At 52.7% G+C, this 27,959-nt stretch overlaps 1 protein-coding gene across 1 annotated transcript; it reads left to right on the top strand.

Moving 5' to 3' along the window:
- The first annotated feature begins 92 nt into the window (after positions 1 to 92).
- On the top strand, positions 93 to 27,959 carry TTC38 (tetratricopeptide repeat domain 38). The gene is made up of 14 exons (XM_066255216.1): positions 93 to 249; positions 1,069 to 1,146; positions 3,242 to 3,323; positions 4,576 to 4,747; positions 6,136 to 6,309; positions 10,030 to 10,105; positions 14,005 to 14,124; positions 17,218 to 17,277; positions 18,010 to 18,048; positions 19,001 to 19,082; positions 21,404 to 21,569; positions 22,666 to 22,825; positions 23,344 to 23,417; positions 25,640 to 27,959. The coding sequence occupies exons 1-14, from the start codon at positions 217 to 219 to the stop codon at positions 25,731 to 25,733; spliced, it is 1,410 nt and encodes a 469-aa protein (XP_066111313.1). The 5' UTR covers positions 93 to 216; the 3' UTR covers positions 25,734 to 27,959.

Raw genomic sequence — 27,959 nt, 5'->3', positions numbered from 1 at the left:
CTGCGGACCTCTCCAAGCGCCCTCTCCGGAGGAACCTGCTACAGGCGCGCGGAGTTGTCCACTGTCTTCTTGGCCTCTGGGACTGCCCGGGTGAGGCCAGGCTGGGCGCGTCTGTCCGAAGCCGACCAGTGAGAAAGCATTGAGCGCGACCGTCCCGCCTCCACCCGGAAGGCCGGGTCGGCGAGCGGAGCCGTGTCTCTGCACCGAGCGCGCACCATGGCTGTGTCTGCGCCGCTTCGCGACTGCCAGGTACGGCGGGGCGGAGTCCCGGGGAGCACGTCGGGGCCCAGAAGACCCCGTGGGGGGCCCTCTACCAAGGGAAACCGGCGGAGATCCTCGGGACCTCCCAAAAGCATGAACCCCGGCGTGGTACAGCAGGGACGCCAGGAGTTAGTGTGGGTCTCCTTGGGGACGCTCTAGGGCGGGGAGCCTGGCCTATTTTGCAGACCAGGAAGGTGGAGCACAGAGGGAGTAGGGGACCCAGTGCTCAACCTGAGGGGTGGTCAACATGTTGGCAGGGAGTAGAAGACATTTCCCCAGCCAAAGGGACACACACTGGTCTGTGTGTCCCTGGCAGGACAGAAATAGTTCGGTAAAGTGGAGAGGTGTGAGGAATTGTTTCAAGGATTAGCAGGTAGTATACCCCTTGCCGGCCAGGTGGGAAACCTGCAGGTACTCTAGCAGCAGACTCCTGTTCCGCCCTCGCAGACCTCTCCTCGCCTGCTTAGGGAATTTACTGAGGACATGCTCCCCAGGGACACTTCACAGTCACCCTATGCATCCATGGGCCCTATTGCCAGAGGAGCCAGCCAAAGGTCTGAGGGAGAGCCTTGCCCGAGGTCACACAGTTATTTAGAGGCCACTGGGTTCTGCCTGGGAGTCTAGCCACTAGGGTTCAGCTCTCTCTGCTCTGTGCCATCTAAAACCTGGTCTTACTGAATGAAACCCATATCTGCATGATGTTAGGCATCTGAGATCTTACGTGCTTGGGGATTGGGCTCATGTGTGTTTATGTTTGGAGGGCTACATGGAATAAGGCCCTGATATTCCCTTTTGCCATTTGTGCAGGCATGGAAAGATGCCGGTCTCCCAGTCTCGACCACAAGTAACGAGGCCTGCAGGCTTTTTGACGCCACCCTGACCCAGGTAATGCCTTCTGAGGGAAGCGGCCCATTCTGTAAAGGTCCATGGTGAAGTTTCTGAAATTGGTGAATGCTTTTAATTAATTTTTCATTGTTAAGTTTTTGGGCTCATCTCACAGCTACATGCATTCATGCCACGACATGAATGGTACTTACACGATGTGTGGGGATGCTCTGTACTCTCATCTCACCGCTTGCTTAAATGCACATCATAATTGGTGTTTCCTCTGCTTTGTCAGCCGTGAGCAGGCATAGCATTCCCACTTTCAGAGCTTTAGAGCTTTACAACTTTATCTGATTTTATAGACAACAAAACCCATCCATCCATCCCTGCCCAAGTCTCCTGGAAAACTTGGATAGAGCAGGCTTCATGGAGACCCAAACATTCTTCATAATGCTTTGAAGCATCCTGGCACGGGACCAATGGCTCAGGTGGCACAAAGCCCCACCACCAATGGCTCAGAAAATGGTGAATGATTTTGAAATTGCATGTTGACTTTAGCAATCGACTACAGTGGGATCTATATTCTGTAACCCAGGACAGGGAGGCGGGGCTGGGACATTTTAGAAACATCTTGCCAGCGCCCAGCATGGCTGTGAGGTCCCCCTAGTGGCAGGCGGGCTACAGCCTGCTGCTTTTTGGAGATAGTCTGTGAGGGTTGCTGAGCTGGGCACAGGGGTTGTGGTGGGCTGTGGGTATCATGTGAGATTCCTCCATGTAGGGCACGGGACCCTGTCCTGGGGCTAATCTGTGAACCCATCGTCCTCACTTATGGCTGCTGCAAGACCTTCCCCTGTATTCTGAGTCATTTCTACCAGTGAAGGACACTATGTTTTAGAACTGGGGGGAGGGGTCTCAGATAAAATCTAACTATTTTGTGTGGCAGGTGGGGAGACTGAGGCCCGGAGAGCTGACTCATGCAGTGAGCTAGGGAGGAGCAGGATGGAAAATTTGAGCTGGTCTTTATCAGGAGCAGTGAGGCAAGCTGCCTTCTGACTCTATCCGCTCAGCATAAGGACCAAGGAAGTTTCTAGAAACAGAAGGGCCAAACAAGAAATGACTGGTGAAATGTTGCTTGCTCGCTGAGGAACTGCTCTGTGGGCACTGGAGCTCGATCTGTGCCCTTCCCACCCCTTTTGGCCTCTGTAGAGCATGGATTGGTTGTGTGGCACGTTCCTCCATGCAGTGACAGCTCCTGCCTGTGCGTGTTCTGTCCTGTGAGTTGATGTCTCTGTGCCAGCCTCTTAGAGCATGACTTCTTTGAGTCTTTGCATCAGCTTCCCTGTGTCTTGTTAAAATGCATGAGCAAACTGCGTAGATGTGGGCTGGACCTCTGACAGGGCACATTCTAAAATTTAATGCACTGTCATGACTTTAGGATTTTAAAAGGTAGACATTTAAAAAAGAACTAGAAACAAATACGTCAAATTGTCAAAATGGTGATGAGTTTAAGAGTAAGTTTTAATCTTTCAACTTGGCATGGCTCGGCGTGACTTTCTATAATGAACATTTACTACAGTCATTCATCAAAGACGTGACCAAGGTGGAGGAAGGCTCCTATTGCAGTGCCCGCTGTCAAGGCCCCTAGTGGGACTGCAGTTGACATGTGGGCAAGTTACCTGTTAGGCAGAACCTTCCTTTAGGTGTTTCTATTTTGGAACAGGCAGCCTCACTAGCCCTGGAAAATGTGCCTTGAGTTGTGTGTAATCAGTCTCTTCTTCTGAGTTCAACCCAGTTACAGTTTTTATGAGTTAGAGTCCAGAAAATGTTCAGCGTTCTAGAAAGAAAATAAAATCATGATTTAGATTCCTGCCTTTATTTTATTTATATTTTTAGAAGATTTTATTTATTCATTTTACAGAGAGAGGAGAGGGGGATGAGAAGTAGCAACTCATAGTTGCTTCACTTTAGTTGTTCATTGCTTGCTTGTTGTATGTGCCGTGACCGAGCAAGTCCAGGGTTTACGAACTGGTGACCTCAGCATCTCAGGTTGATGCTCTATCCACTGCGCCACCACAAGCCAGCCTAGATACATGATTTTATTAACATTAGTGGAGGACTCCCTGGGTCAAGCTTTGTCTGACTTTTTGTATTTCAGTATGTAAAATGGACCAATGACAAGACTCTTGGTGGCATCGAGGGCTGCCTGTCGAAGCTGAAGGCAGCTGATCCAACCTTTGGTGAGTGACACTTTCCCGGGCTGAGGGCCCCCAGGTCACAGGGGGCAGTGATCAGTCTGGTATTTGCATGGAGGGGGAAGGAAAGATGCCAGCCAATGTTTTGGTTGGAATAACAGCTGCTCCCATAGAAATGCTGCATTCTGGAGAAGGCATCTTTCCAATTTTTTCCCCAAATTGGATGTCAATTCTGTAAAGAAGACACTGATCCCATTTCTCAGATGAGAACTACAAGGAGAGAGCAGGAAGGTACCCAAAGCCACCCAGCTGATAGTTGGGGAGCTGGGATCAGACAAGGCTAGACCTGCCCTGGAACACAAGAGATGACTCCTCCAGCCTTTGGGGGCACTTGGGGGGGCACTCAGAGCACTCGGGCGGTGGGTTGATGCAGAACAGAGGCTGGTGTTATAGGCAAGCCACGTGTGTAGCAGCTATGGGGTGACCCCCAGGAAGGTGGCTCCAGTGTGAGTGAGGTTCCGAATGTGGGAGAAGGGCTGAGGCTGGAGGGCAGGGTAGTAGGGACAGCCCTTCCCACTGCACTGTAGCCAGGTCCTGCTGAGGGCAGGGGCACAGAACAGGGGAAGAAGGAGCCAGGGATGGGCTCATGCTCTCTGAGCAGACTCAGGCCCCAGTCAGAAGCAGGGGCCACTTAGGTGGTACCAGTACTATTGTTGGGTCCCAGGTCCCAGGGCTGAGTTCCAAATGTCAGTGGACACTCTGCTTCTGTCAAGGTGGGGCCTGGAAGCCCAGATAGGACCTGGGTGCCTGCACATCTGCCAGGAAGGGCTGCTACAAGGGCCACAATGAACCCTTCCAGCCCGCAAACATTTAGTGCATGAAAGATGCCAAGATGGGATTACAGCTTCTCTGCTCTGGGGACCATCCCCTGGATAGCACCTACCAAATAAATGCCCCATGCAGCTTGTAGTGACAATATCAACTGATGAGGGAAGCAAGGGGTGGGGGGCGCCCCTAACCAATTTACCCGGTGATTAGTGTTCCAGACATTGGCACTCACCAGAATGCCCTCTTTAGGCAAGTATTTGTGGAGGTGCAGGGTGCTTCTAGGGTTGCTGCTCCTCCACATGCGCAGTGAGGGCCCAGGCAGAGTTCTGCACTGTTTGTGGGGGCGCAGTGCACAGCCTACCTGCCCCCCAGCTTGACCTCTCTTGGGATATGGAGAGCTTATTTCACATGCAGGGCTGGGCAAGGTGGGGTCATCTGAATTACAAGCTGTCCGCCAATCTTTCACCAGCGATGGGCCACGTCATATCTAATGGTCTAGTGCTGATTGGCACCGGAAGCTCCGTGAAGTTGGACAAAGAGCTTGACCTAGCCGTGAAGACCATGGTAGAGATTTCCAAAACCCAGCCATTAACGCAGCGGGAGCAGCTACATGTGTCTGCTGTAGAGACCTTCGCCAAGGGGTGAGGTGCATCCCTGGGCCAGGGGCTGGCACTGTGAGGTGGTGCGGGGCGGTGTCACAGGCTGCTCAGCACCCCTGGGAAGGGGGCCCTAAGGTGGTTTCCTCCCAGCCTCCCAAGTTCGTCTAATTGAAAATCACATCCTGCTGCCCTGTCCTCGGTTGACTGCCGAATGAGCAAGTAGCTGGCTAGGATTCCTGATAGGGCATCAAAGCAACTTCCTTTGTTTAATTAATTAAATTGATTATTTTCTTTCAAAAGTAATAGGACCACATTAGAGAAATATACTGAAGATAGGAGAAAAAACCCTCATCCGTATGCTCCTTTTACGAACACACCCTTTGAGCATCTGCTCAAGGCCTTTCAGATCGCCCTGGCTTCTTTGTTCCCACCTGTGTCCCCCACCCATGAGCCCTTTGATCCTGGAACCCACGTCTGGGACAGCCTGTGTCTTCTCAGGCTGGGGGGATGGCCTGCAGAGCCAGGTGACCTGAGCTGATTGCTGGGGAGGCCTGCCCAGTCTTCCTGGTGAGTCAGTGCCAGCCTTCAGCGCGGGGCTGGAGTTCTACCTCCTGCAGCTGGTTCATGGTCTCCGCTGAAACTGTCTTTGGCAGCTTGTTAAACCAGCTTGTTTGTTTAAATTCAAGAGTAAAGTTTCCCATTGGCTTGTTAATTTTATGAGCCACAATCTGACATAAACACTTTTACATATACTGTTCAGTTCTCACTTCTTGTTGGTGACACGTTCTGCTACTTTAAGCAAAGCACCCTATAATGAAACCATAGGCTGCCCGATGGAAATGAGTTAAGGTCTTAGAGCATCTCATCCACGTTGTCACAAAAGGACCTTGAACCAAATGATGTCACTGGAAGACCTGCTATCTATCTCTATCTATCTATCTATCTATCTATCTATCTATCTATCTATCTATATGTATATTTTTAATTCAGTAAGAGGAGGGGAGACTCCCTCATGTGCCCTGACTGGGATCTACCTGGCAAGCCCACTAGGGAGCAATACTCTGCCTATCTGGGGTTGCTCAGCAACTGAGCTTTTCTTAGCAGCTGAGGCAGAGGCCATGGAGCCATCCTCGGGGTTCAGGGCCACCTTGTTCCAATCAAGCTATAGCTGCAGGAGGGGGAGAGAAGGATGGGGAAGGGGTGGAGAAACAGATGGGCATTTCTTCTGTGTGCCCTGACTGGGAAAGGAACCCGGGACATCCACATGCCGGGACAATGCTCTACCACTGAGCCAGCTGGCCAGGGCCTATACATATTTTTAAAACACATTCAGGACAGACTGTAAGGCTGGCAAGAAACAACGCCTCTTCCCCTTCCCGTGCCTGTGAACTTGCATTCAGTGTTGCTGAGAAACCTTTCTTGGCTTCCAGGAACTTTCCCAGAGCCTGTGAACTATGGGAGTGGATTCTCCGGGACCACCCGACAGACATGCTGGCCTTGAAGTTCTCCCACGATGCCTATTTTTACTTGGGCTACCAGGAGCAGATGCGAGATTCTGTGGCTCGAATCTACCCCTTCTGGACACCTGACATCCCCCTTAGCAGGTATGTGCTGGTTGGAAATAGCATCATTTCTAATTCTTACTCTCTCCTCTGCCCTAAAAATGTGGCACCACTCCCAACACTCCCCTAAAAAGGGAGTCTCTTGATCTTCTTGCCATCCTGGGGACAGGGTAGTACTGTTGTGTATCAATCAGCACAAGGTAGTTTCTGCTGCAGAAACAAATGTACTGTAGACCTGGTTCTGCAAGGCTTGTTACTGCGAAGGTTTGTTGCTCATACATACTTTGTGTCCATCTCAGGATGGCTGAGGCTCTGTACCCATGCCGTTGTCTCCCTCTAGGGTCCTGGCTGAGCAAGCAAACTGCTCTCTGGACACACCAGTTGCTAAGAGGGTAAAAGAGAGCTCTCCTGAGGGATTCACAGTGGCATTTAAGCACTCAGAGTAAAAGGGACGCTCTGCCACTCCCAAGTCATTGGCTAGAGCCGGCCACCCACCCACCTACAGAAGACCAGGAAGTACAGTTATACTGTGGGCTTGGAGGAGAGGGGGTCTGCCTGGAGGATCTCTGCACAACCCGAGTGACTGCTGTTCATGGTCACCTCCATTGGATCTTAATCACAGGTGTGTTGTGAAGGTCAAGCAGAGTCATAGGTTGAAGAGCTGTGTTGGTGAGGGTTCTCCAGAGAAATAGAACTAGTATGATGTGTATGTCTATATCTAAATTATTTACATATATGTGCAAATATCAACTTCTAGGTGTGTATGTGTATAGAGAGATTTATTTTAAGATGTTGGCTCAGGCTACTCTGGGTCTGGAAAGTCCAAAAATCCATAAGACAGGCACCATCTGGAAAGTCAGGTAGAGTTTTTGGGTCACAATCTGGAGACAGAATTCCTTCTTTTCTCGTTAGCCTTCAACCAGTTGGACAAGGCCCACCCACATTCTGGAGGGTGATCTATTTTACTCAAAGTCTACTGATTTAAATGTTAATCACATCTAAACACCACCTTCACAGTGACATCTAGATAGTGTCTTACCAAATAACTGGGCACTGTGGCCAGTGACACATCAGATGTGAGCCTTATAGTAGGTGCATATCATACACATCCAAACATGTTTAAATGTGGGCGGTGAAATGACCCCAGCAAGAACTCAATAAATATTTAAAAGTAAAGTCTGAATGCCAGTGAGCATTGCTTCCATGAATAATAAAGGCTGGAGTTTATCTCTGTCCGTCGTAAAGATACCATCTGAGTCTCAGCTGGAAGCTCCATTGTTCTATCTTGCTTTCACATAGTCCCACAAGACTGTGGGTGCTCAGGTGCCAGTGGTTACAGATGAGAAATGGAAGTGTGCATCGAGTCAGACATGTGTCTTCAAGCCCATTGTCAGCTGGGCCTGGGAGACTGAGCTGGACAGACAGGGTCCCTGTCTTCAGGAGCTGGGGTCTGGCAAGAAACGGTGCTCAGTGCTGCTGAGCAGGGAAGCCACTGTAGCCCGTGGTCACCACAGCTTCCCAGGAGGTGTTCCTGGACTGTTCCTCCTGGTGGGCATCAGGTGGACAGGAGGGAAAATTCCCTTGTCAGACCCAGTGGAGACGTTGACATCTTAGGAGGTGGGATGTGAATTGCAGAAGATTCGCCATGGAGATGGGACTTCGACTTGGGAACAGTCCTGAAGATGATCAAGGTCCCACTACTCCTCACCAAGGTGGTGAGGAGCACTGAATTGCTGGGAAACACAGTGCTTTGACGTGGTGCCTGGTGCAGGACAAGCACCTGTCTAGCACGTGGATCAGTCTCCTGGCGTTGCCATGACAAAGTGCCACAGCCTTGGGGGCTTAAAACAACAGATATTTATTATCTCACCGTTCTGGAGGCCCCAAGTCTGAAATCAAGGTGTTGGTGGGACTATGCTCCCTCCGAAGGCTCTGTGGTGGCTTTCAACCACCCATGAAAGAGTTCATCACCCTGAGCTAGAGGGGCCTATACTCTTCATACAATGTCAGGGTGGTTGTACAAAATTTCTGGAGGACTGGCATGAAATTTCTGGCAGACTAGCAGTTGAAAACTACTGCTCTAGGGGAGGGTCCTTTGTGCCTCTCCCAGCTCTGGTGGTGGCTTCCTTGGCTCCCAGCTGCATTAGTCCAGTCTCTGCCTCTGTCCTCACATGGCTGTCTATCCTGTGTGTGTGTGTGTGTGTGTGTCTGTGTGTCTGTGTGTCTGTATTCAAATTTCCCTCTCCTTTCTCTTATTATAAGGACACCAGCCATTGGATTTAGGATCCACCGTACTCTAGTGTGACCTTCTTTTAACTTGATTCCATCTTTAGACACCCCAATTAGGTCATATGTTCACATGCATCATTTTGGGGGACACATTCAGCCCATGTGGGCCATGAAGGTTGAGTGATCCTGGTCCACTTTAAAAAAAACGAGTTTTCAATAAATGGTGCTGGGAAAACTGGAAAGCCACATGCAAAAGAATGAAACTGGACTACAGTTTGTCCCCCTGTACTAAAATTAACTCAAAATGGATCAAAGATCTAAACATAAGACCTGAAACAATTAAGTACATAGAAGAAGACATAGGTACTCAACTCATGGACCTGGGTTTTAAAGAGCATTTTATGAATTTGACTCCAATGGCAAGAGAAGTGAAGGCAAAAATTAATGAATGGGACTACATCAGACTAAGAAGTTTTTGCTCAGCAAGAGAAACTGATAACAAAATAAACAGAAAGCCAACTAAATGGGAAATGATATTTTCAAACAACAGCTCAGATAAGGGCCTAATATCCAAAATATACAAAGAACTCATAAAACTCAACAACAAACAAACAAACAATCCCATAAAAAATGGGAAGAGGATATGAACAGACACTTCTCCCAGGAAGAAATACAAATGGCCAACAGATATATGAAAAGATGCTCATCTTCTTTAGCTATGAGAGAAATGCAAATCAAAACAGCAATGAGATACCACCTCACACCTGTTCGATTAGCTATTATTAACAAGACAGGTAATAGCAAATGTTGGAGAGGCTGTGGAGAAAAAGGAACCCTCATACACTGTTGGTGGGAATGTAAAGTAGTACAAGCATTATGGAAGAAAGTATGGTGGTTCCTCAAAAAACTGAAAATAGAACTACCTTATGACCCAGCAATCCCTCTACTGGGTATATACCCCAAAAACTCAGAAACATTGATACGTAAAGACACATGCAGACCCATGTTTATTGCAGCATTGTTCACAGTGGCCAGGACATGGAAACAACCAAAAAGCCCGTCAATAGATGACTGGATAAAGAAGATGTGGCACATATACACTATGGAATACTACTCAGCCATAAGAAATGATGACATCGGAACATTTACAGCAAAATGGTGGGATCTAGATAACATGATACGAAGCGAAATAAGTAAATCAGAAAAAACCAGGAACTGCATTATTCCATACGTAGGTGGGACATAAAAGTGAAACTAAGAGACATTGATAAGAGTGTGGTGGTTACGGGGGGGAGGGGGGAATGGGAGAGGGAAAGGGGGAGGGGGAGGGGCACAAAGAAAACAAGATAGAAGGTGACAGAGGACAATCTGACTTTGGGTGACGGGTATGCATCATAATTGAACGACAAGATACCCTGGTCTTGTTATCTTTGAATATATGTATCCTGATTTATTGATGTCACCCCATTAAAAAAATAAAATTATTAAAAAAATAAAAAAAACAAAAAAAAACGAGTTTTGTTCTGCCTTTAGCTACGTGAAAGGCATCTATTCCTTTGGATTGATGGAAACCAACTTCTACGGTCAAGCGGAGAAGCTCGCCAAAGAGGTGGGTGCGGCCTTCCCTAAGTGCCAGCCCCCAGGGGTGGTGTCAGGTGGGAGAGGGACATGAGGACCACCACTTGTGGGTGACCCTGCTCTAGGCACGTTTCCTCAGTTATTTGAGGAGGAAGGACTTGTGGTAACAGAGCAGCTGCCACTTGTCACCTGCTCTGGCCATGGTCTGCAGGGCCACATTACATAAATTATTTCCACAGGAGAGTAAGGTGAGTAACACTCAGGGAGGTCCTGGTCCCGTCTCTCTCTCTGGTTGCATGAGTGGTGGTCCCGGGCACCCCCTGCTCTGTCTGTCCCCAGAGTCCACACTGCACTCTGGGAACCAGAAATTTGGAGATGGAGAACATATGTGAACGTTGGTCTTTCCACCTTGAGCCTCACATTTCTAAGTGTCACCAACATCACTAAACTTCAGGGAGTTGATCCATGATTGCAAACAGACTGCTTATGGTGCCCTGACTGGGGCGGGGGCTGGGGTCCTGCCAGCCAGCCCTTCCCTCGACCACTCCATCAGAGTGAAGAATGGCATGGCTTTGTAAGTGCCTCTCGCAGGCCCAGACCCCTCCTCCCATGTCCCCGAGGTGGGCTGGCTGGTACCAAGGGGCATAGTTGACACCCCTCATGTGCTGAGCCTGGTGCCAGGCGGTGGGCCAGGCAATTGTGTCTGAAGCACGAGGTATATCCAGCTCTCAGGGTGACCCTCTTCTCCAGCTCCGGAACTGAGGCCCAGGCACTCCTGGGCCTGACTTAGTGCTGGCCTCTTGTATACATTGCTCAAGTCTGCTCAACCCCTCTGCCACAAGGCATTAATCTCGTTACCCAGATGAGGGATCAGGGCTTCATGAGGCGAGGGCTGCAGTCTACCCACGGCCACGTGGCTCGGAGTAGGCAGAGCCAGTTCTCATCCTGACCACCTGAACCAGCTTCTCAGCCAGGGGTCTTCCTGCCAGGTGTTACACAAGTTGGCCTCAGCACCCCTCCCCAGGAGACAGCAGCCACCCTTCAGGGGCCCAGGGGCCCATGGGGGTCTCTGAAGCCTGTTCTGGTTATTGGAAGAAATAGAATCCAGACTTGAACATAGGGTGGTGGATTCTGTGCTTTAGGCCTGAGGCAGAGGTTGGGTGACCCTCATGGCCTGGAGGGTCAGCCACAGGAAGGTTCCCTAGAGCAGTGGTCCCCAACCTTTTTTGGGCCACAGACTGGTTTAATGTCAGAAAATATTTTCACGGACCGGCCTTTAGGGTGGGACGGATAAATGTATCACGTGACCGAGACAAGCGTCAAGAGTGAGTCTTAGACGGATGTAACAGAGGGAATCTGGTCATTTTTAAAAAATAAAACATCATTCAGACTTAAATATAAATAAAACGGAAATAATGTAAGTTATTTATTCTTTCTCTGCTGACCGGTACTAAATGGCCCACGGATCGGTACCGGTCTGCAGCCCAGGGTTTGGGGACCACTGCCTTAGAGAACATGGCAGTGGGCCTCCCATGTGGGTGGCATCCCTCTGAGCACCTGGGGGCTGTCAGGATGGTTCAAGAAGCCAGAGGGTGGCTAGGAGGTGCAAGAAGTAGTGAAATGGGGTGTGCTTCTTTGTTCCTATAAAGCTCCTTTACCCTTCTGCAGGTGCCCACACTCTGACCCCAACACCAGCACACCACAGGCAATTACTGGGCATGGCCAGGCTGTGACAGTGACCACCAGGATTCTAGGAGAGCAGGGTGGGTCGCACCAGGTGCCCGCTGGAGTGTGGAGAGGCCTCAGGGTGGTGCTGCCTGGGCCCTGTGTCTGCAGTCCACACCCCGGAGGCAGGAAGAGCAAAGGGCGGTCAGCAAGGAGGCATTAGGGTGGAGGTGGGTGGGCCGAGCAAAGGCTGGGAGGCAGGCAGGGCCAGATCTGCCAGGGGAAGTTTGGACTTTGTCCCAGAGAACCTCTCAGAAATGGAGGGCTCTAATCTCAGCAGGGGGTGGTCAGAGCTGCAGCTCTGAATCTCTGTTTTGTGTGAGAGCAGCACCCTTAGTGGGTCCCTTCATGGGGCCCCAGTGCCTCAGCCTGTTCAGCTGCGTCCCTGCAGTTGCCAAAGTGTCCTGGTTCTTCAGGGCTGTGCTCCTGGGTGCCATCATTTCTATAGACATGCTCTTTCTTACAGTGACCCCATGTGGACTGGCAGGGCCTGTGCAAGCAGGGGCCAGGAGCATGGAGGCAGAGCGGCAGGGCTTGCTGGGGACATCAGCATCGACCCCTGCAGCAGGTGCCAGGCCAGGGGCAGAGGTGCCAGCCCTCCCCGATTCTGCTTCTGTGAAAGGCATGGGGTCTGGGGCAGAGGGGCTGGGCGAAACCGAGACCTGGTGCGGGGAAGCTGGGCTGGTGGGATCGTCCACAAGACCGCTGAGAGCTTAGCTTACTGCTCCATGCCTGGCACCTTGTAGGCGATCAGTAAGTGTGAGCTGAACACAGGAGTGAAAGAACAGGGCCTCTGTGGTTAAAATCATACCCTTTGGTCCTGCCTCCCTTGCTGGCCACTGTCAAGGTCACTGGTCATGTGAACAGCTATTTTTATTGATAGTAATAATGTCAGATGTTGGTCAAATAAGTTTGTAAATATGATGTATATATTTGCTCACTTATAGTTTGCATTGGGTGTGGGAGACAGGCTGTAAGCTGACAAGGTCCTTATAGCCTAAGGCTTAGTTTTGGCCTAAGACTAAACTTTTCTCCACACCCTTGACTGTTGCATGATGTGGGGTGGTATTCCTCTTATGAGGAATACCATTTATGCCTCATATAAGTGGCTTTGTTTGTTTTTTTTGTTTTGTTTATTCATTTTAGAGAGGAGAGACAGAGAGACAGAGAGAGACAGAGAGGAGAGAGAGATGGAGGGAGGAGCTGGAAGCATCAACTCCCATATGTGCCTTGACCAGGCAAGCCCAGGGTTTCAAACCGAGATAAGTGGCTTTGTATCAGAGACTTTCTTTTTTGTATATTGGCTTAAAGGCTTTAATTTCTACACTATAAAATAAGGGAGACCAGGGACTCGCTCACTTGGTTCCTGAAATTAGCATTGCAGAGGAGAGGCAGCCAAGATGGTGGAGTACTGAAGGAGAAGCCAGTTTGTGCAGAGAGGAGATGGGGAACAGAGGTGAATAAGGCTGATGAGGTAGAAACCTTTGATTCTAGGAATACTCGGATGAGTCAGTGGCTTTGGGAGCCATGAATGGAAAGGGAAGTGTTTTCCCACTGTGTGTATTCCTTGCCGTCTGGGTGTGAGCTAGGATTAAAGGTAATGGCCCACCAGTTCTTGGCTCCATTGTTTCATTACTGTCTGTCCAAATCAAATGTGAACCTGTGTGGGCCAGGCGGCCATGATGGTGGCCGTGGCTACTGGCTTTACATCAGAACAGCCCAGAAAGTTATATGAGTGGTCATTGCATGTGTGTTGATAAGAAAGGGCCTCTGGGAGGCCCTGGAGTATGTGGCAGTCTGCACAGCATCAGCACATACAGTGTCTCAGGGGCGAAACAAGCTGGGCGGCTGGGTGGCATGTTGCAGGTGATTCGGCTGGACGCAGGAGGCTGTGGGGTCAGTGGGATGAGCCCTGGCTTCGAGAAGAACTAGCTGTGTGGTCCTGGGCAAGTCACTTAGCCTCATCTGTGAAACGGGCAGGGGTACCCTCTTTGGCAGCATCCTGCAGATGGCCAAAGGGGCTAGTCTTTGGGGTCATTACTGTTTTGAGGCCGATTCCAGTCCCCATGCTTGCTCCACCCCAATACCCAGCTGTGCATCTCAGCTCAGGCCCCTCATGCATAACTTGGAGATGCCTTGTCACTGGGCAGCCTGACAAATTCACATTTTCTGGACTCTTTCCTACCCCCTCCCTCCACCCATTAGGCTCTGTCTGTGAACCCGACAGATGCGTGGTCAGTGCACACCATTGCCCACATTCACGAGATGAAAGCAGAGGTCGAGGATGGGTTAGACTTCATGCAGCGCTCAGAAACCTTCTGGAAGGTGCGTATCTGACCAAAGGGCTCTCTGCCTGGGAGCTTCCATTTATCCCCTTGAGTCAAGCAAGGGCATTATGGACAAAAGTTATAGGGTGCAGCTTAGCTGTGGGGAACTCGTGATTTGGGAGGCATTTTTTTTCCTTCCTTTTCCTTCGTATTTTTCTGAAGTTGGAAACAGGGAGGCAGTCAGACTCCCGCATGCGCCCGACCGGGATCCACTTGGCATGCCCACCAGGGGGCGATGCTCTGCCCATCTGGGGTGTTGCTCTGTTGTGACCAGAGCCATTCTAGCACCTGAGGCAGAGGCCATGGAGCCATCCTCAGTGCCCGGGCCAACTTTGCTCCAAAGGAGTCTTGGCTGCGGGAGGGGAAGAGAGAGACAGAGAGAAAGGAGAGGGGGAGGGGTGGAGAAGCAGATGGGTCGCTTCTCCTGTGTGCCCTGGCCGGGAATTAAACCCGGGACTCCTGCATGCCAGGCCGACACTCTATCACTGAGCCAACCAGCCCGGGCCTGGGAGGCATTTTTTTTGAGCCACAGTGTCCTCCTGTGAGCCACGTGCCTTTCAACATTTGCCAGTGTTTTGCAGGTGATTCTAGAGTTGATCTTGGCCTATGGTATTTGGTGTAAGAGGAATGGAAAAGGGAAGCAAGAGCCTGGCACGGGTGAGAACCATGAGGGTTCTCAGCTGCCCTTGTGCCACCACTGGCTAGTGGGCTCAGCAGGGAACCCAACAGTGGTGGGCTCAGGGAGTGCTCAGTGCAGCTGGGGGCTGATGGGGTGATGGTGAGGGGATGGGTCTGCAGGGCTGGCATGTGGGCATTGGAGTTCTTGTGGGGCCAGGATGCAGGGACTTCCCTGTTCCCAGTCCTAGTGTCCCCAACTGTGGTGGCCCCCCCTCTTCAAAGTACACCTGTTGTCCCCAGGCTTGGGTCTGGCATGCAGCTGGGCCACCAGTCTGGTGTGGTCTGCTGCCCTGCCTCTCACTTCTCTTTGCCATGTGGGCTCCCCAGCGCACCGCTGGCCAGGACAGCACATCTCTGCCAGGACTTAGGCTGAGTGGCGAGTGCTCAGTGATGGAGCGAACCAAGGAGAGACCAGGAGCTGGGTGCAGTCACTTGCATCCCTCAGCAGCTCCCTGGCCTGGGACCTGCCAGTGAGAACTACAGGCAGTCCCTGACTTATAACAATTAGACTCGGGGATTTTTTACTTTATGATGGTGTGAAAGAGATATGCAGAATAAATTTCATGAACTCTTTAACACTTTATTATAAAATAGGCTTGGTGTTATATGATTTTGCCCATTTAAGGTGGGCTGGGCTAAGCCACAAGGCTCATAGGTTAGGTACATTACATAAATGCATTTTCAACTTGGGATCTTTTCAACTAATGATAGGTTTATTGCAATGTGACCCGGCCATCAGTCGAGGAGCATCTGTAACTTAGAAGAAGGTAGGCTTCTGGCTTCTCCAGCAGTGGTGTCAGGGAGGGCAGGCAGACAGGGGCGGGATAGTGTTTGAGAACTGTGACCCCATGTAGCTCACACTTAGGTCTTCCTAAGGGCCCGGGGAGGGTGAGAGGCCCTGCTTTGGGCTCCCGAAGCAGATACTGCTAGTTCCTGAGGGAACACTTGAGTCTTGGGTGGGGGGTTGGGGTGGAGCAGCGTGTGGCCCTCCCAGCTGAGGCCAGGGGCTTGTCCAGACAGACCCAAGGGAGAGAGAGGGGAGGCCTGGCCAGGGCCTCCCAGCTCATTCCATTTACATCCCCCCCAGACTCTGCTTTTACTGGACCTGGGTGGTGGAGGTCTAGCTGTCCTGGGCAACTCCGAAGCCCTCAGTCCCAAACAAATTCCCTTTGATGTTGAGTCCAAACACATAAAATTAGGCAGCCTCGGTTGACTAAGGTCATCGCTCAGCAGGCTTTTGTCATCTGACATCTGTGTCCATGCCCTGCCATGTCTCTTGGCAGCCTCAGGCCTGGCAGGACAGCCCTAGAGTGGGTGGTGCAGCCTGGGGCTCTGTTTCTTCCTTGTCCTCCTCCTCTTCCTGCACCTGTGCCAGGTGTTTGGCTGCTGGCATGGAGCTCAGTCAAGGCTCCAGTCACTGCCCCAGGCTGTGCCCTGCCCTGGGAACCCCACTGAAAATTCTGCCTGGACTTCTTTGTCTTTAAAAGGCCTGGTGAAGTGCAGTGAGCACCTTCCCAGCAGCACATGGACCACACGCATGCCAGGGGCACTCTGGGGGAGGTGGAAACCCAGAGGAAGCATCCATCTCAATTGGGCTTGGGGGGGGGGGAGTAGTTAGGGAAGGCTTCCTGGAGAAGGCAATCTTGAGTAATGAAAGATGTCTTGGAGTTTGCGTGGTGTAGGATGGAAGGTATCTAAGCCAAGGACCAGCTTGAGCAAAGACACCAGGCCTACGGTAGCCAGTGAGGAAGAGGAGAGCCAGGCAGTTCAGTGTCCTCAAACACAGGTGCAAAGCGAACACAGTCCATGGAGGAGGTGTTGTCAGCTCCCCTTTCTGGGAGACGGGAGGAGGAGTCTTCTGCAATAGCTTCATAGAAGGGAGGACTGGCGTGCATGGTGGGGCTTGAAGTGAGCCAGCAGTGACCATCCAGATGTCAACCTGCTCCCTTTATTCTATGGGCTCTGTTAGTATCTGTGAGAGTTTGGCCCCAGGCTCCTTGATCCTGATGGCTTTATGGGGTGGGGGTGGGGGGCTGGGGGGGCTGTGCCGATTGGACGTGCAGTGGGCCTCTGCAACTATGGGAGGGATTTCCCATTCATTTTCTCCACACACAAGGAAGACGGGGCTTGAGGAGCTGAGTAGCCTCGGCATGGACCCTGGCACTGCTTTCTAGCTCTAAGGCAGATGAGTTGCCAGTCTCCCTCAGCCTCAGTTTCCTTACCAAGTTCAGGCATATACTTGCTGTCCCTTAGCCTTGAAGGACATGACGTGGACATGCCAGGCTCAGACCGGCCTCAGAGTGGTTTCCCAGGAAGTGCTTCCCACACTGAAAGGTGTGGGGTTTCTACAAGAAACGACATCCATGCCTCTTATTCTAGAGGCTGACAGGGTTTTATCTCATTCTTTCCCCAGGACTCGGACATGCTTGCTTGTCATAATTATTGGCACTGGGCTTTATATCTGATTGAAAAGGTAAGTTGACTGGCTGTCTTGTCCTAGGAAGGTGTCCAGGGAAAGGAATGGGTCTCTGCCCTTTGCTGTACTTTGTGTCCCGTGCAATAATAGTTTGTATTTACGCATTTAAACAGTGCCCTGCCACAGGAGAGCATTCATGTTTTCAGTTAGCTTTTCAGGCTTAAGTGCTTCAGGCGCTTTTCACTGTCTGAACTTGGAGATCGTGTGGATCATGTGCAGTCTGTGGAGACACTTCAGACTAAGTGTGGATCACCCTGGTCCCCAGGGATCCTGCCACTGGATCCCACGCTAAGGATGCTTCTTGCAGTACTGTTTCTCATAGAAAAACTGTGGAAGCTCCTCCCTAACTGTCCTACGAGCAAAGCTTGAAAGATGGGGACCTTGTAGTGACATGGAAAACACAATGTGATATGTGGTCTGGCCGAAAGCAGGGATCTCCACCGAAGAAATGCAGGAAGGAGCTTGCCTCCGTTGGACAAGCACTTCGTAGGAAAAATAATGCTTTGACAAGCCATTCCTTTAGCAGCAGAGGCCGCCTCTGTCTGGCGATCGGAAGTGAAGCCCCATGCAGCAGTGGTCCTGCAGCTCCCATCCTTGGACCCGCAGGAGGCGGCCCAGACCCTGCTGTTACGTGCTGGGGGGGCTTCGGCGTTGCTCCTTCTAAGCTCATTTCTCAGTATTGCGTCTCACCCCCTCCACAGATTAACCGTGGGAACTTCACTTTTCCAGGGCGAATATGAGGCGGCGTTGACCATCTACGATGACCACGTAAGTCCACGTGTACCCACAGTTTGGTTCATTGCTGCAATCTGGGCCTTTGGTCTCTAAAACTTTGAGCCCATCTTTACTGCCCCGGCCAGAAACAACAGCTGGAGCGAGAACACAGCGTCTTGTGTAAGACTCGGGTGAATTTCCGCCAGACGTGGTGTCGTAACCGAGTGGGACGGGGACGTTCAGTTGGCTGTGCCCCCTGTAGGTTTTGGTAGAGGTGCACATCTCCATTGGTCACCTCTGAAATCCCAGGCTCTTCTTCAGTCATTTTCTGGAGACCACTGATAGTCCCATAGAAATTTTTTTATTTGCAGGAAAATATGCAAAACCTGCCATATTAACCATTTTAGGTTTCCAGTTGTGTGGCATTGAGTCCCTTCGCATTGGTGTCTGTCTGACCGCACCATCGTCTCTGGAACTTTTTTCTCTTCCCAACTAAAAACTCTGTGCCCACTGAACACTGACTCTTCGTCCCTCTCCCCGATACGGTTTTAAGAGGAAATGGATGCCTAACTCACAGCCCCCCAGTATCCCAGTGCAGGCTTAATGATAGAGGCCTCGGGTCAGAAAGATGCTTGTGATTTGGGGGTGGGGGTCTAAATGCCCGAGAAAAACATTCAGTAACATTTTCTCAAAGTCATCCTTGGGAGTTGTCAGGATTTCGTGGTGAGAACTGAAGGGTGACAAGTGCTGTGAGCTATGAGGTAGCGACCAGCTATCTAGAACCGTGGATGGAAGAGACGCGTCCCCTGTGGGCCTGGCCCAGGGCTGGGGGTGGGAGGGGACAACGCCAGGGCCCCGGACTTGCTCCCTCAGGTCCGCTCTTTCTTCAGGTCTGCACCTGGAGTGCTTGCGCCTTGGCGAGGGGCACAGTCCAAGTAGCTGAAGCGGAAGGGATGGTGGTAGCAAACTTGCGTTTGCTGAGGGCCCTCCTACACTTTTCTTCCAGATCCTCCCCAGCTTGCGGGCCAGTGGCGCCATGCTAGACGTGGTGGACAGCTGCTCCATGCTGTACCGGCTGCAGATGGAAGGTAGCCACAGCTCTGCTCTCCCCATTGGCTCCTCTCCCCTTCCTTCCCACACAGTGAGGAGACAGCCGTGGCCCCGGCCCAGGGCTGTGCGGGAGCTCATGAGCGAGGCCCTTTAGGTCCCACCACAGGCCTTGGGATGCACGCCCGGCTATGGCCCAGGGCACTGGGGCTGCGGCTGCCTTCCAGTTACCTGAGCCTGTGGGACCAGGCCTCTGCTGCCCTTTCTTCCAGTTCCCACAACCCCCGTGTGCAGGTGGCACCTGGCTGCCTGTCTCTGTCCGGGTGCTGCCTTCTTTTTTAGAACAAGGGAGGTGAGAATTTCTCAACCCCTTGGGATTTCAGAGTGGTTTCTTAACACAGTTACCCCATGCTTTGCAGCTAGCCTGGGTGAGATTGGCTGCAGCTCTGGGGCAATGGACGGCTTCCAGCCAAGTGCAGGGGTGTGGATGGTTTTCCTCTCTCTCCCAGGCCCAGCAGAGCCAAACCTGGACCCACTCTAGACCCTGGATCAGTAGGACAATGTGGGGGACAGGGCAGGCAGTTCAGGAAGACTCCTGGAAGGCTTCCCAGTAGAGGTGAAATGTGAACCATGGGAGGGTGTGTCGGGCTTTGCCAGGTAGAGATGGCAAAGGACGTTACATGTGGAGAACAGCCTGTCCAAACCCCAGGACACAGAAGCCAGCAGCCTGTCATGGGGACGCATGACCAGAGGGTAGGGGCAGTGTGGTCAGATGGAGCAGAGGAGGCTGGGAGGGGGCGGGAGCCCATGGGTAGGGCATGGTGAGTAGGTTGGATTTTCTCTGGGGCTTAGAGGAACTGCTAGAGCAGGGATGGACAGGCTCAGATCAGCCTCTAGGAAAGATCCTCTGAGCAGTGGGGACTGAGCCAGGGGAAGCTGGAGGAACAGTGAGGATGCCAAGGGAACAGCAAGGAGGTGGGAAGAGCCTTGAGCCCTGGGGATCAGGGAGGGCGTTGTGGGACCTGTGAGGAGGCTACTGCACTTTCTAGGCTGGCTCCTGGATGTCTGGGCGGCAAGGCTGGGACACTGAAACCTGGACTGGTGGAAGGCCTGTGTCCCTGGTCCAGCCAAAACCATCCAGAACTATCGGGGACAGGGCGAGGGCAACTCAGAGACTGGGAGTGCTGGGGGCAAGTGGAGGAAAGACAAGGCCACTTGCTCCCTCACCGTAGAGAGTGGAGACTCAGAAACCATGTGCAGTGTTGACCAGCTGAGAAACGGAAGCCAAGGGCAACATCTCTAGTTGTGGAGGTACCCATGGGAGAAGTAGGATAATCCGGTAGCTTCCAGGAGTCGGGAGGACAGGAGGTAGGAGGTGGAGTGGGAGAGTGGCTCAGAAGTAGGGATTGCCTAGAGTTGAGAAATGTAGACACAAAGGTGGAAAGAGGCTGTTTACTTGGCATATTTTTATTGAGCATCTATTATGTGTCGGATGTCGTGTTAGCAATAATCCAGGAAGAATTTATTTATTTTATATATATATATAATTTCCCCCCCCTTTTAGAGAGTGGGATAGACAGGGACAGACAGACAGGAACGGAAAGATGAGAAGCATCAATCATTAGTTTTTCGTTGCGCATTGCAACACCTTAGTTGTTCACTGATTGCTTTCTCATGTGTGCCTTGACCACGGGCCTTCAGCAGACCAAGTAACCCCTTGCTCGAGCCAGTGACCTTAGGTCCAAGCTGGTGAGCTTTTGCTCAAACCAGGTGAGCCCGCGCTCAAGCTGGCGACCTCGGGGTCTCAAACCTGGGTCTTCGGCATCCCAGTCCAATGCTCTATCCACTGTGCCACTGCCTGGTCAGGCCATATATATATATATATATATATATATATATATATATTAGATTTTATTTATTCATTTTGAGAGAGAGAGAGAGAGAGAAAGAGAGGAGGAACAGGAAGAGTCACCTCCCATATGTGCCTTGACCAGGCAAGCCCAGGGTTTCAAACCGGCAACCTCAGCGTTCCTGGTCGACGCTTTATCCACTGCGCCACCACAGGTCATGCCAACCCAGGAAGAATTTAAAAATTGGTTTTGGGATTTGTTAAAGGGGCCAGGGACTGCTTAGTACCCTCTGATAGTTTTTAAAGTTAGCTTTCTACCTTATAAGTGGACAGAGGTAACAAACTGGACTCAAAGTCCTCAGCATGAAGCCAGACATTGCTCACCTGCCTGCCTTCCTCACTAGAATGGGATCACAAAGGTCACCCCTGGATGTGCCGGTGCAGGAGGCCCCCGGTGCAGGGCACACTCAGGGGCCTCACACCATGCCTGTGGGTTTTTTCCCATGTTCTTAGGGGTGTCTGTGGGTAAGCGGTGGATGGATGTCCTGCCCGTGACCCAGAAACACAGCCGTGACCACATCCTGCTGTTCAACGATGCACACTTTCTGATGGCCTCTCTGGGTGCTCAGGACACCCGAACCACGCAGGAACTGCTGACCACCCTGCAGGATGCCAGCGAGTATGCAGAGGGGCCAGGGTTCTGGAAGCTTCTGCTGCCAGGGCAACTGGGAATGGGGTCCCACTAGTGAGCACAGCTTTCTTGGGGATGCCCGTGGAGGACTGCTCCAGATGTGTGTCCATAGGTGTACATATTCCATCCTCCAGGTGTGTACTTGCCAGGTGTACCCCTGGGGGGTGGGTCATGCCAGGGTGCCAGGCAGAGTTGCCTCTCCATCCCCAAGGTGGGTGTGAGGGCCCGTATGACAGGCAGTCTCTCACAGGGGACATGGTAGGGTCCTAGAACCAGAGAGACCTGCTGCTGATAAGATCTCAGATCCTGAACAACTACTTCTCTGCTCTGAGCCTGTTTCCTCATGTGCAAACCGGGGACAGTGCCTCTGCAGCACAGGTCCACCAAAGACACATCTCCCGTCTGTGGGGGCAAGGGCTGTGGGAGCCATCTCCCTGTGGTGTGTCCTGAGGCCTGGTGGAGGGCAACCATTGTCACAGGTCAAGCTGGCCACCACCATGGCCACCTGCCCTGCATCTCCTCCCAGGTGAGGTGTCCAGTATTAGGGAGCCATCCTTTTGGCACAGGGAAGGCCCAAGGAGCCCAAGAATCACTGAGTGTTTGATTCTTGCTTTTAAGGTAGGCGTGGAGCAGACTTCTGCCTCTGGGCCCCCCATGCTCATGACATGCATCAGCAGGCACATGTGGGCCAGTGGGAGACACAGGCTGCCACAGCTGTTCTCTCCTGGTGTCGGTGCCCGTTGCAGTGCCAGGCCTTTGCCGGCATTGCCTGCAGTCCTCGGACATCCTGCTGGCTCAGCACTGCTTCTCCTCTCACTTTACAGAGGGGTAAACTGAGGCCAGACATTGGGGGGTGGGGGACCGGATGAAGGCCAGGTCACTAGGAAACTGGAATTCAACCCTGTTGAAGCTATCAATAGATAAGAGCCCTGTTCCCTCCTGGCTGCTCTTCCTCTGTCAGCTCACCCGGTCAAAGCTCCTACTGTGTGGCAGGGCAGTGCCAGGGGACACCGGGCTGAGCAGGTGGGGGGACAGGTGTGCTGTGGTGGGGCGGGCCACTGAGGGCAATTCCTCTGGCTGATAGGTCCCCCAGCGAGAACTGTCAGCACCTCCTGGCCCGCGACGTGGGGCTACCCCTGTGCCATGCCCTGGTGGAGGCCGAGAACGGGAACCCCGACCGTGTCGTGGAGCTTCTCCTACCCATCCGCTACCGGGTCGTCCAGATCGGAGGCAGCAACGCCCAGGTGAGCCTTCAGCCTCCATCTGTGCCAGCTGCTGGAACACTGTGGCCCAGTCCAGGAGTCCCTGTGCCCAGCAGCCCTGTCTCTCCAAGGGATTTGCACGTGCTGCACTGGTTGCCTTGGAGACCCATTCTCCTTTCTCACCAGCTGCTGCCGGCCAGTTCTTCAGGCCTCAGTTCACATTCTCTTACCTGACTGTCCTGGGTGCCAAGAGGTGTGGTGGGTAGGTAAACCCAGGCCCTGGCCACCTGGATCCTACTCTTAGGTGGGAACTGGCCCTAAGCAAAGTGAATCACACAAATATACTTAAAACTGTCACGAGAGCAGGTGTACTGCTTTGAGGTGCTGAGATGGAGGCACTGAGCAGTGTCTCTCCAAGGGATTGTGCCCGTAGCGTGCAGGTGTCCTTATCTTCACACCCCCAGTTTGTCCCTGAGAACAGGTGGCCTGCAGTGGGGTAGGGGTGGCCCCATCCCTCATCCTACATCACAGGAGCCTAACCTGCCCAATTGTCCTTTCAGAGAGACATCTTCAACCAGTTACTGATCCACGCGGCCTTAAAATGCACCTCTGACGCCCACAGGAACGTGGCCCGGTGAGTTCCTCGCGCATGTCCCCAAGCCTGGCTTGGGAAGGTTTTCTTTCCACTCATAGCTCTTTCACACAGGGTTCTCCCCATGGGCTTCCGGCACGCTCAGCGGTCCCCACATCCCTTGGTCTGAATTGGTTCCCACCTTTGAGATTGTGAAGATGCAAGTCTATGGGGGTGCTTGTTCTCCCTTGTTATGCTCAACTGAAGGGTACCAGCCACCCCCAGGCCCACTCTCCTGCCCTCCCCAGCCCTCCCCTCATTCTAGCCCTGCTCAGTTACCCAAACACGTCCTGGTCATTCAAGCCTGGGCCTTTGCACATGCTGCGCCCTTTGCCTTGGAGACCCATTCTCCTTTTCACCCAGCTGCTGCCGGCCAAGGCCTCAGTTCACATTCTCTTACCTGACTGTGCTGGGTGCCAAGAGGTGTGGTGGGCAGGTAAACCCAGGCCCTGGCCGCCTGAAGCTTACCTCTGAGGTGGGAACTGGCCCTAAGCAAAGTGAATCACACAAATATACTTAAAACCGTCACGAGAGCAGGTGTACTGCTTTGAGGAGCTGAGATGGAGGCACTGAGCAGGCGGGAAGTCAGGGAGGAAGTGACAGTTGAGGGAGGCCTGAAACCCAGGGGATTTAACCAGGCCATGGGTGGTCTGGTTAGCACAAGGGGCTGGAGGGTGTGGCCGGAGGACTGGGGATGTGGGAGAGCAGCCTTGATGCTCTCACACCCAGGCACACCTTGCCCAGCATGTGGCAGCTGAGTTCCTTGCCACCTCCTACACCAGCCCAGCCCGTGCGCTTCTGGGGTGAGATGTGAGTGCCCTCCTCACCTGGGTCCTTTGTGCCCTGTGGGAACACCGAAGGGAAAGGGGAAAGAAAGGAGTTGAAGGGTGCCTGATGGGCAGAATGGCTGTAGGGAGGCAGTCTGGGACAGCCCCTTGGGTCCCAGGAAGCCCCTGGCTGGGCCTTAAGGTCAGGTACAAAGTCCTGGGGTCTGAGCACAGGCTCAGGTGGCTCACAGTGGGCGAGATCCGGCTGCCCGACAGCGTTTCCAACCGAGCAGTGCTGGTGCTCATGGTGCTGATGAAACAGGTGTGGATGCAGTGGGCTTAGTGGACTCTGAAGCATCTTGGACACATGCCCATGCTCCTCACCCCTCCATGGCCATATGCAAAAAGCCACACGTGTTTCTTTCTTTTTTTTTTTTTTCACACATGTTTCTTTAGTAGCTCCAGGCCCTGGCGTGGGTCAGAGTTGGTGCCTCTGGTGGCAGCTGGTCAGGGAAGGTGGGCCTGTTAGGACAGAGAAGAGGGCTGAGGGCTTCAGCATGGGAGTTGAGTAGGGTTGGGGGTATTCAGCCCATGCCGGGGCAGGGAGGTAGCTATTGCTGGAAAGCAGAGCATTTGCCCCTGGGAGTGCTGGGGGGTGAGCAAGCCATGGGATGCCCGGAGCAGGCGCTGACCACAGAGGGGGAGCCTGCTGCTGTTAGGGTGACAGGTGTGCCCCCTCCAAGGACATCTACCCATGGAGCCATCAGCTCAGCTCCAGTCCTGTCCCCTCAGTGGGAAATGCTCAGCCCCTGCCCTGGTGTCCCTACCCTGAGTGCCTGGCAGTGTCCCTGCCCCTTGACCCCACCCTGGCCCCACAGAATCACTGTTGCCGATTGTTTGAGGTCTTCCCCCTAAATGGTACCACTGCTTTCTTTAAACTTGGGGTTTTTCTCTCACCATCTCCTCTACCACTCACTTTTCCCAGAATAGTCTCACATGTGACGCCACCTGAATACCCACAGGTGTGCCCTACCCTCTCGTCCCTAAGTTCCTGAGCCACCAAGGCCACAGTGATGTGCTCACCCTGGAATTCAAGTCCCTGGAGGCATCATGAGGACAATGTAAAAATGCTCTCCAAACACTGTTGTCCCCGTTACACTCCTGCACCTGTGCGAGGACGCTGGGCTCTGGACGTCCACCCTTTCTCGTCCTCACACCTCCCTCACCTTCTCTCTGGCCCCTGCCAAGGCAAGGCCCCCGTCCCTGGACTTTTGTCCAGCCTGTCCCCTCTGCCGTGATGCTGTCCCCTCTCCAGCATTCTGGGAAAGGGAGCATCTTGCTCTCTGACCACCTCAGCCCCAGCCCAAGATGCCTGTGTCTTGCCTCAGGGTTGAGGGAGCATCAGGCCCCCACATCTTCTAGGAGGTTCCACCACTGACCCTGTCTCTGTTTCCGCAGAAGCCTTCTGATGGAGCGTGATGCCTTGAAGCCCAACTCGCCCCTGACTGAGCGGCTCATCCGCAAGGCAGCTGCTGTCCACCTCCTGCAGTGAACCCACGCTTCCCCCCATACCCCAGCCGCTTCCCCCCATACCCCAGCCGTCAAATTGGCTGCCCCACTGGCTTCCTATGCTTAGGAGACAAGCCTGTTAGTTAGGCCTGCTGAGGGTAGTCTGCATCTTTAAATAGAAAGCCCTGTGACCAGCAGTGTTGGGGAAGAAAGGACGCAAATCTATGTACAGGTGATTCACAATCCTCTCATTCTTCTTATGGGCCGAGGTGCAGTTTTACATAGTCAGAACTGACACGGGTGCCGCTGTTACTACTGGCTGTGCAAATTGTAGTTTCCCAGTGGACTCTTGCGCCTCCTGGTTGTTCAAGGGTTGGAAGCAGGGGTGGGGTGGGGAGCAGCTTAGCTGGGCTGGGGAGTCTTCACAGCCCCATGGGGCACCTCCCACCCCAAGCTGCCCTTGAGATAAACCCTCAGTGTCTTCACATCCTATTCCAGACAGGATCTGTTATCCACTTTGGGGTGAGGGTACCAAAGAGGGGCAGTGACTTGCCCAGGTCACAGCTTAGTGGAGGCCCTGCTCACCACAGGCCCTTGTTCTTCCTGGAAGAGGACCTCACCTCAGCCTGTGGCCTCAGCCCAGCTGCCGCATCCACGCCCTCCTCACAGAAGCATAAACCCATGGAGGCCCTTCTGCTGCCTCTGGGGCAAGTCTGCAAGCTTCTTGGGGCCTTTGGTGACATGGATGTGGGCTTGTTTTCTCTGTATTCTAAATGGTACATCGTGAAGGGGGCCTTGGTACATGGTTTCCTTGGTCAACTCTGACTTCAGTCAGGCAAATACAGCGCAGGGAGCTGGTGTGCTTTCTGGGGTGTGAGGGTTGAGCTCAGGGTGCCCTGCTGTGGAAAAAACCAAAGTATTGTGATGTGGTTTCAACAAGACCTGAGCTAGTTTTATGAGCGCTGTCTCAGCTCCTGCTTCCTATGGTTAACTGGGCCCCACATTCCCCCTGAGCGAGCCATAGGTTTCAGTTTAATGGGCTGACTCGGTTGTGCTGTGTGAGGGGGAGGATCCCAGTCCAGGAATGCTTCCCATTGCTTAGGTGCGTACTGAAGTTAGGTAGGGACTCACCTGGACAGGGAGAGGCAGGTCTCCTGGGAGGCAGCAGAGGACTCCACATTGATCGGGCCAATTCCCGAGATTAAAATAATTTAGTTAATTGGTTCCTTTGATTATTACTGAACAGGCCCCTTCGAGCATCTCTCATGTGCCAGGCCTGGGCTGGGTCCCGGAGAGACAGGTTTTTTCTTGAATTTGGGGTGTGGTGGGCTAGGGCATGGCATCAAGAAAATGGGTAATTACATTAGGATTTCAGGAGAGGTGTGGTCTCTACCCAGGAAATAGGGACTCATTCTTAGGGGGAGCCTGCTCTTCATCCTGAGCTGTTCCCTCCTGCTGGTTCGCTGACAGCCTGCTCTCATCCTGTCTGCCCGCCCCTCTCCTGGTTCCAAGCAAGACCCACTTGGCCGTGGAAGTAGGAACCCTGTCTCCTCCCCTGGGAAGCCCTCCACTCCCACACTGCAGGCTAGTGAGGGTGCCTTCTCAGCTGTGGACACCTGTCCTGGGTGTTGCACTTTTCTCTGCAGCTGTGACCTCAGGTCATGGGCAGCATCTTTTGAGTCCCTGTGTCACCCAGCATGTATCTGCCAGTGCCTGGTGATCACACTCATTAATGAATGCTTACATGAGTGAAGCAGAATCCTGCTGGGGGGAGGAAAAGGTGAATCAACAAGGATAGGCTGATGATAGAAGAGGCCAAGGGGTGGACAGAATGAAGGTATTGTTTGCAGCATCAAGTTAGTAACAATGGGTGCTGTTTACTGAGCTCCTACTATGCAGGCACGATACAGGAAGAGGAGCATCAGAGATGGGTTTTGGGGACCCTCACCCCCAGCAGGGCTGTGGGATCTGACATCTGGGCCAAGAGCCCCTGAGTGTAGGACCCTCTGGGCTGTTGCCCTGTGGTCATGAGTCAGGCAAACCTGGGCTTTGGGACTGTAAATTAAACACAACAACACTAAGCCAGCTGCTATCTCCAGGAGGCCCTGGTAGGGTGGAGGGGAGCCTGGAGCTTCCAGGCTGGTGGGCTTGGCAAAGCGGCTTTCCTGAGGGTGAGCAGGACCCCAGAGAGGTGGCTGGGAGATGACCTGGCCCAGTGCCCTCCTTCAAGCCCCAAGCCTGAAGCAGGACCACTTCTGTACTTCTCTGT

The sequence above is a fragment of the Saccopteryx bilineata genome, chromosome 1, assembly GCF_036850765.1.
Source record: "Saccopteryx bilineata isolate mSacBil1 chromosome 1, mSacBil1_pri_phased_curated, whole genome shotgun sequence".
In the NCBI taxonomy this organism is placed as follows: domain Eukaryota; kingdom Metazoa; phylum Chordata; class Mammalia; order Chiroptera; family Emballonuridae; genus Saccopteryx; species Saccopteryx bilineata.
Note: the sequence above shows the minus strand (reverse complement) of the source record. Positions and strands in the feature narration are given on the sequence as shown.

Excerpts from the sequence above, each read along its gene's own strand:
- TTC38 (XM_066255216.1), top strand. The coding sequence starts at position 217 with ATGGCTGTGTCTGCGCCGCTTCGCGACTGCCAG. Across the intron at positions 22,826-23,343 it reads TCGGAGGCAGCAACGCCCAG|AGAGACATCTTCAACCAGTT; the intron begins GTGAGCCTTCAG and ends TTGTCCTTTCAG. Across the intron at positions 23,418-25,639 it reads GCCCACAGGAACGTGGCCCG|AAGCCTTCTGATGGAGCGTG; the intron begins GTGAGTTCCTCG and ends CTGTTTCCGCAG.